This window comes from Eleutherodactylus coqui, chromosome 2 (genome assembly GCF_035609145.1).
Source record: "Eleutherodactylus coqui strain aEleCoq1 chromosome 2, aEleCoq1.hap1, whole genome shotgun sequence".
NCBI classification, from domain to species: Eukaryota; Metazoa; Chordata; class Amphibia; order Anura; family Eleutherodactylidae; genus Eleutherodactylus; species Eleutherodactylus coqui.
Genome location: NC_089838.1, coordinates 114,033,592 through 114,045,736, shown reverse-complemented (window position 1 = coordinate 114,045,736; position 12,145 = coordinate 114,033,592). Strand labels below are relative to the sequence as shown.

The 12,145-nt window shown below is 41.2% G+C and overlaps 1 protein-coding gene across 2 annotated transcripts in view; it reads left to right on the top strand.

The window, feature by feature from the left end:
- Positions 1–4,725: 4,725 nt before the first annotated feature.
- Positions 4,726–12,145, top strand: part of GFRA3 (GDNF family receptor alpha 3) — a 59,596-nt gene continuing 52,176 nt past the window's right edge. For both annotated transcript variants that reach the window (XM_066591377.1, XM_066591376.1), the window contains exon 1: positions 4,726–4,941. Coding sequence is in view for 1 of the 2 variants with exons in the window: in XM_066591376.1 (XP_066447473.1) it covers positions 4,902–4,941 (40 nt within the window). In the remaining variant the exon portion in view is untranslated. The remainder of the gene's footprint in view (positions 4,942–12,145) is intronic.

Genomic DNA, 12,145 nt, shown 5'->3' with positions numbered 1-12,145 from the left:
GATTTACATAGGGAAGTAAATGACTCTCCTTGTCTCTGAAGGATTGGTCCTTTAGATGGTTAATAACCGAACGGTTTCAAGGCTGTAAGATTGAAATAAATAACTAGAATATTATCAATATGAATAATCAGAAGTAGGGTCCTTGGGGGTAGGGGCGTCATGAAATCAAGCTACCAGCAGTAAAGATTTAGCATATGGACGGCCCTATATAGGTTTGAGCAGAGGGCAGCCATGGAGAAGAGACTGAAATATGCCATTAGTAGGCGACTTTTCATTGTGGAACACTGGAGACAAAGAGTTTGAGGTAAATGATCCAAATTAAATAGGACACCGAAGAAAGAGAGACTATAAGGAGCAGTTAAATGAGAGATTCTTGTTGAGTCCCAAGGGAATCAAGGCGGTAAATTCACAATGCCTCTTTCTGTAATAGGCGCTTACCTACATCGCCTCTCCTATTATGTGTCCTCAGGAGTTTAATCCCCTGAAATTTTAGCTGTTCGGGGTTCCCCCCATGTATTGACCACATATGATCGGCCAACGGTGTAGGTTTATGTCTTCTAATGTTTCCAACATGTGCCATTATTCTTCTGCGGAACTGCTGAATGGTTTTCCTCACATAATTGCGGGGGCAAGAGCATGTGGCAAGATACACAATGTTGGAGATCCGGCAGTTAATGAAATCCTGATTTGAAGAAACCATGTTGGTTGATACACTTTTGAAAGACTTACTCCTTAGTATGAACGAACAGGTGACACAGTTTGAACAGGGATATGTCCCATAAGGTTTGGAGGTGTCGAGCCAAGTCTAGTTTGTGTGCGCCGAATGTAGATGACTTTTGACAAGATGGTGGCGTAAATTACGTCTTCTTCAAAAGGTAATAGCTCGAATATCACCTCTTATGTCCCCATCATTTTTTTGAATATCCCAACAACAACTCAATATACTGCGAACTTGATTCCCTCCAGTGCCGAAAGTTCCTATGATGCGTGACACAGAGCTGGTTTTGCTAACTATTTGTACTGATCCTATACAATTTGAAGGTGCTGAGTCCAAATATGAGGTCAAAAATGACACCGTAGGTCAAATTGTTTTTACAAATGAGAGAAGTTTTTTACATATTGTTCAATTTAAATTGAGCACTTACCAAACTTGTGAAGAACATAATAACATATCGGTCTAGTTAGTACAAAAAGATAAGTTTGTAAATTAAGAAAAGAACGATGGTTCTGTAAATAACTAAAGCCCCCTTTAGACACAAAAATTATCACTCAAAATTTGCTTAAAAGCCATCTTTTGAGCGATAATCGTTGTGTCCAAACGCGCTGCCATCGTGTACTAAGCTAGAAATCAGCTATGACTCTTTTCTCAGCGGGTGGCGCTGATAGCATTCTTTCAGCTGGTATCCTGCTGGGACTTCCCAGTGGGATACTAGTTGAAAACCCTGAGAGCAAAGGAGCTGTCAGCGCTCCTGCTGTTTCTCTGAGCTATAAGCTCAGCGAGAAACTGCTGATAATTGTGAGAACAAAGCAGCCGTTTGCATACACAGAACGGCTGCTTTTCTCACAGTTATCAGTGGTGTCCCACTCCGCCTGCACTTAACACTTTAAGTAGCTAATTAGCTACTTAAGAGTTATGCAAAAATGATCGCTCAAAACTGCCACTCAAACTGTCATTTGAGCGATCATCTTTCAGTCTAAATGCACCTTAATTGTTTGGCACAATTTTTTATTTTATTTTCTGGAATAGATATGATCAGGGTTGTCACTCTGCAAACACCAGCAGTAGTCTGCCATCATGTTTCTGTTCCACATGTCCTGGTGGAAGCTTTCTCCTTGCTCTTCACACAGAGCTCCAAGATTAGGCAGCAAGTAGTTTAGATGACTGTGAAGAAAATGTATCTTAACACTCATGTTTGGTCCCAGTCCATAAAAGGAAGCCATCAAAGTTTGAACTAGGAGTACATAATTGTTGGCCTGCAATTGTCAAGAAAGTTTGTCATGATGTTAGAAAGCGCAGACCAAGCATTTCTTTCTATGCTTTTCATGGTGTTCACAAATTCTGTCTTTGTATAGATTCCTAATTTGAAGACCATTAAATATACCAGCTTTCAACTTGTGCGAAAGAGCAGGAAATGTAGAACCTCGCTATCTTTATCCAAAGCCTTAACAAACTGTTTAATCAGTCCCAATTTTATATGGAGTTGGGGGAGCAGCACTTTATTAAGATCAACCAGTGGTTCGTTCTTGATACGTTTGTCCCCAATCTCGTATTTTTCCCAAACAGGCAACTCTTTCCTTGTCGAATGTGCAGTCTTCGCGCGCCTATCCCAAAGGCGCAAAAAACAAGGAGCCTACAACTATAAAACAAAGTATATGGTATCTAGTCTAATCAATCAAATGTTACTTAGTCATGTAAAGTGAAAAGTGTTGCATAGCATTTACCTCTGAGTTCTTCTTCTAGCATTTACCTCTGAGTTCTTCTTGGCACAATGATGATCTCTTTCTTGTAGACACTCAATGCGGGCTATAACTTAAATCTACAGGCTTCTACTTCGTAGGACAATTTATATTTTCCAGTTTATAGTCTTCTTGCCTCACACCTTCTTTCAAAAGAATAGCTACCTATTGAATTAAATGGACGTTAATGGTCTACTGAAGTAATTATACTTCAGTTCTAGCTCTCTGTTTATATAATCTCGTTTAAAAGGATCAATCATTGATATCTCTTTGATTCACTCTACAGATTGTATCTCATTTATTTCATATGTCAATCATATAGATCTATCATATATGTTCAATAGACACATAATTAATTAATAGTCTGTTTAAAAAAACAATAGCAGCAATTTCTGGGAAAAATGGACCTGGTTGGAATAAACTAATATGGTATTTGAATTACTGTACAAACATAGAAATCTACAAAAATAAAATATCATGCAGTCAGCAAATTTGATGTAGACCAGTGTTATGTTCACCATCATCTCTCTTCTCTCTCCAGCCCTGACCACCTTCTTCTAGGCTCGCCTAGGTCCTTTCGCTCTCTTGCCCATACCCACATCCATCATTTTCCCCCTATTCCTCTCCCCATCCTTCCTACTGTCCTTCTACTGTTTACTACTCTGCTCCATCTTTTTTCTTTTGTTTAGTTCTTGCTACCTAATGTTTATTGGTTATATATATAGATGAGCGAGTATACTCGCTAATGGCTATTGCTCGAGCGAGCATTGCCTTTAGCGAGTATCTCCCCCGTTCGAGACGGAAGGTTCGGGTGCCGGCAGCGGGCACGGAGCTGCGGGGGAGAGTGGGGCGGAACGGAGGGGAGATTTCTCTCTCTCTCCCCCGCTCCCTCCTGCTGACAGCCGCTACTCACCGCTCCCCCACGCCGACACCGGAACCTTCTGTCTCGAGCGGGGGAGATACTCGCTAAAGGCAATGGTCGCTCGAGCAATTGCCTTTAGCGAGTATACTCGCTTATCTCTGGTTATATGTTATCCTTGAACTAGTCCCTTGCTACATTGTCTAACATCATATTCACGATTTATGATCATATTCAAAGAAACAAGTGCTATAACTATGTACCCCAAATTATGTGCCAAATTCAACTATGGGGACACAACAAAGATTGGAGTCTGTGCTCCTTTAGTTCCTCTAGGTAAAAAAACACCTGGTGCAATAACAAAAGTGCTTACTTGAGGAGGGATCTTCTGGTATGGAGACCCCTCAATACTGTATTAAGCCTGTAGATATTGTACCTCCAGGTGGATTTTCTGCCAGGCAGGACCTTTCATGGATACCTTTACATAATAGGACTCCTAGCCTGGCAGAAAATCCACCCGGAGGTACAATATCTACAGGCCTAATACAGTATTGAGGGGTCTCCACACCAGGAGATCCCTCCTCAAGTAAGCACTTTTGTTTTTGCACCAGTTGTTTTTTTACCTAGAGCAACTAAAGGAGCGCAGACTCCAATCCATGTTGTGTCCCCATAGTTGAATTTGGCGTGCATAGTTAATGCGCTTTGCTTCCTGGGCACCCTTCTAGAGTGTCCGGTGATTTACTGGGGTCTGCAGCTCTTCACTTGCTAGTGGTCAGTTCCTGTGGTTTTATTTTGCATCTTTTTTTTTTTTCATATTGACCATTGCCTGAGCGCCTTCCTACCCATTTGCTTTCTATTCAAAGAAACAAAGAAGTCATATTCTATGTGGCCTCATCTCGCATTTCCTGCCTTTTGTTTTATTTGGGACCTCCACTTCTAGAATCTTCACCTTGGTTATCTATTATTTGTTTGCTTAAACAATTGCCGTATATCTCTGTTTCTAACAATAATGATGCTGAGACATTGCATTGTGTTATAGTCTCCTTACCAAAAAAATCAATAAAACTTTTGAAATAGAAACTGCTGAATAAGAAACCAATTTCAGCTCCGAATAAGAAACCAACTTAAGCATCATCTTTGGTCATTTGTACTGGAGCGTGTTATCATCTTATGGTTAGTGCTCTAGCTAAGTCATCTTGAGAGCAATTTCTTCCGGTTTGATGGAGCATCTTCACTTCAAAAAAACAACCAGATCACAGTCTATGTGTGTTCGATATAAAGAACAAAAAATCTCCTGTATGAGCACAGAGCAGCAGAGCTGGCAGAGTAGAGTAGTTGAGTGCTTGGAGGGGCGGGGAGGAGAAGGAGGAGAGTGCTCGCCTGCTCTTAGTACATTGCTCAGTCTCTGCTTAGATGCAGCAGAGGTGACTCGTATTTCATTGTACTACACAACTCGAAGTTACTGACTGACTACCACTACTCCTATCATCCTGGAGGACTGGCACCGGCTGGAGCTGCTGGAGGCACAGACCCTGGATGTTAAGTTCTGACCCCATGTCATAGAAGACTCAGCTGTTTCTCCATCATGAGCCGATTGGGGGTCATCCTGTTCTTTGTGAGCATCGGTAAATGTTTCTTCTATTATTCCTCTATGTGTCACTGGAGACGGAGGTTTATAAAGATGATGATGGTCAACCTGATGCTCGAGGGCTGCGATGTATATACCTGTATATTACTCAGTGCTTGGTACAGAACAGGTGTGACAGCTGACACACAATAGAGATTTGCATGTTGCACTTTAGCTCCATAGATTTGTCCATTGTCACCTGCTGACAGCATGTAGCAGGTCATTATTGGGTCCTAGCTCTTCCCCAGCACATGGCACCTTGTTATCACAGTGTTTGCCCAGGACTTGACTACTGATGGACAGCTCCAGCCTCCTTACATTAGCAGCTACTATGGAGAGTATGCAGTGAATAAGCCCCATCACCTGTCTACCACAGACTGCACTGGTTGTACTGGGAATTACTAGTTTGCAGGTCACTGATAGTATCCTGATATAGTCTACTACTACTCATCAATGGTGAGAGAAAAAGTTGAAGTTTTGCATAGTAGTCTTCTTCTACTATATACTACTGTCAGGTCAGCAGAAATCTTTGCATCTCGAACTAGCTCTAGATCTTCTATGAAGTTGCTGTAGACCTTTAGTCTTGTGTTTCATACACTCAATGCTCTCTATGGTTCTTTTAGACTGAGTGAATTGATTGACTTAGACCAGATCTCTGATGCAATTGGGAATTTCATAGGGTTCTCTGCTTTTTCTGTAATCTCATCACATATATAACTGACAATGCTTATCTTTCTTTTTAAGATATTTCAGACTGTGTTAATAACATAAGCTCCAGATTGACTGCAGAGTCCACAGGCTATAGGCTTGCTGTAGTCATTGCTGTTGCACATTTTCAGTTTCGTACATTTCTACTGCCAATACTGTAATGTGTAAGGCAGCAACCCGGCTGTTTTGTGAATTCTTGTATAAACCTTTGTTCTACTACTGATAAGTGGTGTCTGACAGCTGCTTATCCCCTTTAAACATGCATGCTTGACCATTCTAAGCATACAGTACATGTCGAGTTGAGTAAGATAATAATCTCCCAACGGATGTCTTGTGTTTATGGCCAACTTTAGAGACATGGATTGGTTGACTGATATAGTTAACTGTCATTCAGGCTGTCTCAACAAGTTAAATAGGAGAATGTATTGGAAAAGAAAGAAAGGAGACCAGTGTGGGTCTATTGATACATCTGAATATTTTGTATTAAAGTTGAACATGTACTTTTTTTGTTTTGAAAATATCAAAATCTTAGAATGGATACAATTCTAAAATTGTACTATGCATGCAAAATATAAGGTAGCCCTCCCTCTGATATAGGCTGGACTCACACAACTGTTGGTACTGTGTATTCCGTGTGTGCATCTTGCACCAATCTCCCGTAGGTGGCTATGTTCCGCTTTCATGAATAGCGCAAAATTAATTGAACAAAAAAATCGCAGAATGTTCTATCTTAGCGCATATTATATACGCATACAGGCTAAGTTAGTAGATGGCGATGGGCAGCCTGCAGCAAGTATACAATGTTATAGCAGGTATCCCTCAATGTGCTTGTCCATGTCACTTGTTCACGCAGATCTGCACAGAAATGCATCAGAACTTGCAGACGTGGAATTCGCCTATTGACAGGACCAATTCCTCATGTTGTTAGCCATGGATTTCTGCCACTGTTTTATAGGCGTAAAAATCCACATCAGACTTCATCATGTGAACATACCCTTAGTGTGTCTTTGGGGGAGTTTTGTTTAGGCTCATACCACTCTTGAGAATGGGGATGGAGCCAATCTAGGCTTGTTGGCAAAAGCCTCATTGCAATTATGGACTACTTGTATCGTATATTTATGTGACAACCACCACTGATGTCCAAAATTGAAAGGGACCTATCGGCTCTCCTGGAATGTGTTTTTTGTAAGCACTTGTGTTCCCCATGAAAAACAATTCTGGAGCATCTTTTCCTAGAACTCTGTGTTATGACATTCCTCTGTTACTAATACTGGAAATTTATGAATAACTTGACAACTGGGATTACCTTTCCAATTGACAAAGGGGTGTGTACCTACACAGTCAACAATGATTGGACACTGTCAGAGCGTGAAGGGACACAACACCAGCTGGTAACACCCAGTTGTTAATTTATTTATAAATTTAAAGGGGCACTTCCTCTCAAACATATTTTTTCATCCCTGCATCCCTCACCTGATTGCCTGAGACTCTGGAGGTCTGCTATGTGTATTACACTCACTTCCATGCAGTACATTCTCCTGATACTTATCAGGCACTATCTTGACTTTTGGATTTCTCCCCGTTTTCTTTTTCTCTATTCTGTGCTAATAATTCAATGACATATCGGTATAGCATCACATGACTAGCTAGAGCCATTTCTGCCTGCTGGGAGGACACTGTAATTCTCATTTATAGTCTAAATCAGTGTTTCTCAACTCCAGTCCTCATGGACCCCCAACAGGTCAGGTTTTCAGGATATCCTATAGTAAGAACACCTGTGGCAATGTCCGAGGCACCGACAATAATTACATCACCTGTGCAATACTGAGGAAATCCTGAAAACATGACCTGTTGGGGGTCCCTGAGGACTGGAGTTGAGAAACCCTGGTTTAAATAATACAGATAATAGGCATACAGTTAGGAGCCTAAACTGTCATCTCCTTCATTATAACTGTGTGACAGGAGCCTCTAATGATCAGCAGTAGCTGTGATAGGAGTTTCTGTCCCACCTTTTAAGAGCCTGCATAGTGCAGTCCTTGTTATATAAAACAGCAATTCTGGTATCTGAAAAAGTGACTTCTTGAGACAATATTAAGCCAAGGAAATGTCAGGGGGTCAGAATGAAATCACATGACCATCTGATGGGAAGGACTCCAGGAAGTTTCAGATAGAAAGGAATAACTAACCAAGATAATACTAGCTGACTTAAGCCAGGCTCGCATGAGCGTAATTTCATTGCGTATTACACGTGCAATGTATGTGAACATAATATGCAAGGAATGGAGTCAATGAAAGTACATTGATTTTCATTGATCCATTCACACTTGCGTATATTCATTGTGTATAATGTGTGCGTTAAAAAGAACGCAGCATGTACTATTTTACTAGGTATTACGTGCGATAGAACCCTATTTTTCTATATGGATGCGTATGAAAATGATGTATATAAGCAATTACATTGCGTATGTACGGTGTTTTTACGCATGTTGCTAGGAAGCATGACTTAAAAGTTGAAAAAGAAACCAGGAAGCCAGTGCATGCCAGCGTGCGTGAGATACAATGTCATACGCAGGCATATGCGATCACAAACGTGGTGACACGCAGCTCCATACACTGATAAAACGGTCATGTGAGCCCAGCCTTATATATACTGGGGAACTAGTTACATAATGAATGAGAACATTTTACACCGAAGTGCCTCTTTAACCCCTTAAGGACATGGCCTATTTTGTGCTTTAGGACGCAACGATTTTTGGGGGATTTTCACTTCCACTTTTCAAGAGCCATAACTTTTTTATTTATCCTTCGACACAGCTGTATAAGGGCTTGTGTTATGTGTGCCAAAGTATAGTTTTTATTGCTTTTTGGATGCATATAATGTATTCTAAAACTTTTATTATTTATTTATTGAGAAAACGCATCAGTTCTGCCATAGTTTTTTTACAGCACCAATCATACAGCATAAATGACACAATACATTTTTTCAGCGGGTCCATACGATTCCAACGATACCAAAACTTTATAATTTTTCTAGGTTTTTCCACTTTTAGGCCGAATCAAGACAAGCGTCTTTTTGTGTGAACCCATGTGCGCACAAACAATTGTGTCTATCAGAACCATTGGTTTTCTATGATGTGTTCACATGTCCATTTTTTACAGGCGCAAAATACTTGCACCTGCAAAGGATAGGACATGCGTGCGCCGGGATGGTCCTTGCTACGCGTAACATTGGATGATTTTACAGGGAGTCCCCTCATCACTGATCACCATGACAGCACTGTCACAGTGTTCAGTGATGAGGGGATTGCAGTAGGGATGAAAGAATCCCCAGCCACAGCAGTCACAGCTGTGGCAGGGGATCGAAATGTTCTCCCATTGCTATCAATGGGGATGGTGCTGCTGCTATTCCATTGAAAGCAATGGGCTGCAGGCAACCCCTGCAGTGATTTTTAGGGAAGGACTTAAAATATAAGCCCTTCCCTGACAATAAGCCTAAGCTGCTTGAAAAAAAAAATAAAAAAAAATATATATATATATATCACCTCTCCGATGCTGTCTAGCTCTGGCGCATCTTCTGCATGGTTCTCCAGCACTCTTCTGAAGTATGTTCTCCTGGCTGGGGATTTAAAAATCCAGAAGAATGAGCTTGGTCTGATTGGTTGAGTGCTGTGTCCAATCAGAGGAATCACCTGCCCTAGCTGTGACAGCTGTGGCAGAGGTTCGCAATCTTCTCCGTATGTATTCAATGGGCATTGAGCTTTGTACAGGTGCATTTTACACAACCATGCAGCACATTTTTTTGTGCACCTATAGTTTTTATTTGCACAATTTTGTCGTACACATAGCTTTTAAAATCTTTTTTATTGCGTTTTTTCGGAGCTTAAATCTATAAAATAAGCATTTTGCCTCCGTTTTTCTTACATTTTTTGCTGTGCAGGAAAATTACTGTGCTCCAATTATAGTACATGTCATTATGAACGTGATGATGCCTCGTATGTGGGGTTTTTCTTAAATGTTTTATTTTTTTCATACAAAAAAGGGATAGATGAGCAAAAAAGGTTGTTTTTTACTATTTTTTTATGTTTTTTTTTTCACACTATTTCTTTTGTCATAATTTATGTCTCTGTAGTAATAACGATCATAGGCACTGGCAAAGCAAGACGCCTGTATCTGGCGTCCTTTTGCCATGTCAACTCTTAGGCCCTCTGTGATTACATTGCGGGGGTGCGATGACATCCCAGAGGGAGCACTCTCCCTCTGTGAACCCTTTACACATCATGATCTATATAGATCACAGCGTGTAGAGGTTAACAGCGGGGGTCGATGTCCCGATGCACCCCCGCTGTTGCAGCGGGAGGCCGGCTATCAGTAATAGCTGGCTCCTGCTGCCGCGTGATCTCTTCAGATCCCGCAAGATCCACATACCATAAGGTTACATCATATTGCCTTAAGTACCAGCCTGTCATGACGTAACCTTATGTCCTGTGACGGGAAGGGGTTGAAGGAGTAATAATAAAGGATGGGCACAATGCAGAGTTCTAGAATAAGATGCTCCAGAATTTATATTGTATGAAATTCAAGCAGACATGTCAAAAGAGATGTACGGTTCTGATTAAGGAGTTTCACACGCAAACCTCTTTAGGCTCCTTTTACATGGGGTGACTGTCGGGCGCACGCTTTTATACAGCAATGATCGTTGCTCAGTGAATAGAGGAGGAGTGGGCTGGGGATTGTTTCAGTCCACCCGCCTCCATTCACAGAAAACAGGCAGTTGTTCATAGGTGAGCCACTGCCTGTTTACACGGGCCGATCGTAATTTGCTTTTTCATGTCTGCAATATCTGAATGACAGATGAATTATCTTTCACCGTTCAGATCATGCAGGCATTAATGATTATGCCTTAGATTTCTGTTATCTAGCAAGAATCTGATTGATAACCGTTCGGCGTAAAAAGGCCTTTATTGTTTCCTTCTGATTTTCATCATTTTCAATTGATGACGTCTTTGCTATAACCCTCCCAGTAAAGTGTCATTGATCACAATATTGCTTTATTTAGAAGCTGTGCTTAAAATTCTGAATTAAATTGCTTTCTTAGAAAGTACTTTTATGGTAAATTAGGATATGCTCAGTTAAATTATAGTGAGGTAAGTGACTGTCAGTCCCTGATAGATTAGGAGTTTTTTCCATATCCTTCATAGACTTTAATTGAGAGTGTACATTGCCACTTCTTTGCTGGGAAAAGGGACAAGGCACTCTCATTTTTGGAATGGATGTGTGTCCAGGGTGCCTAAAGCCTTTATGCTTTTTACAGGCATTGAAAGCGCCAATACACAAGATACCCCAAACATATCGGAATCATTGAGACATGCCTGAAGTGTATAATGAGTAGTAGTGAACCCATTAGTGGTTTCCAGTAGTAATAGTGATCCTGTTAATGGCCCCAGTAGTAATAATGACCCCAGTAGTGGCCCAATAATAAGTGTTCCCCTTAGTAGCCCCAGTAGTAGTAGTGCCCCCTGTTAGTAGTCCCAGTAGTAATAACGACCCCTGTTAGTGGCTCCAGTAGTAATAGTGACCCCAAAAATGACCATAGTAGTAACATCGTCAGCTATAGTGGCCCCAGTACTAATAATATTTCCCAGACTGGCCCCAGCAGTAGTAGCACCTCCATAATGGCCTCAGTAGTAATGGTGCCCTCCATAGTTGCCCCAGTAGTAATAGTATCCCCCATAGTTGCCCCAGTAGTAATAGTGTCTCCCATTGTGACCCTGGTAGTAATAGTGTTTCCCTAGTTGCTCCAGTAGTAGTAGTGTCTCCCATAGTGGCCACAGTAGTAAGAGTGCCCCTGGACCTCCACCCAGGCAGAAACCCGAGAGGCATTTCACTCAACCAGTCCGCCAAACCTGTGGACTGGATGAGTGAAATGTCTGTTGGGCTGCTGCCTGCCCAGCTCCTAGCTGGCAATTATTTTTTAGCGGCTATCAACATGGGCGGTAAAAAATACTTAGTGGCCAGCGGGCAACCCGTCGCCTCTCAGAGGTCCTACAGACTGCTGGCTCATAGTAGGGGCACCCCTGTCTATGTCACTAAAAATTACTTCTTTAGAAAATCCTTGAAAGAAATCCACTGAAGGGGCTTAGACACTCTGTAGAGTATTGTCCCTTGTATGGATAGTGAGAATCTAAGTAAAACATTTGGATATTTTTTGTATTAGCTGTATAGTGTAATGCCAGTACAGTACAGTAGTAGAAAGATGAGAGCTGATTGGAAATACATGCCCTCACTTCCTGACATTGTATTGCTACATTATGAAGGAAGAATTCATTTCACATAGTAAATGACATCACCAGCAATTAAAAATGAAGGGCAAAGTGTATTCTACTTGGAAAAAACCACTTTACTTGCTCATAATGTCGTATCATGTATTATTGATGGATTTCTACATTGTATGAAGAAGCCGTGTACATACTAAGCAAGGGCAATTTTCACCTGTA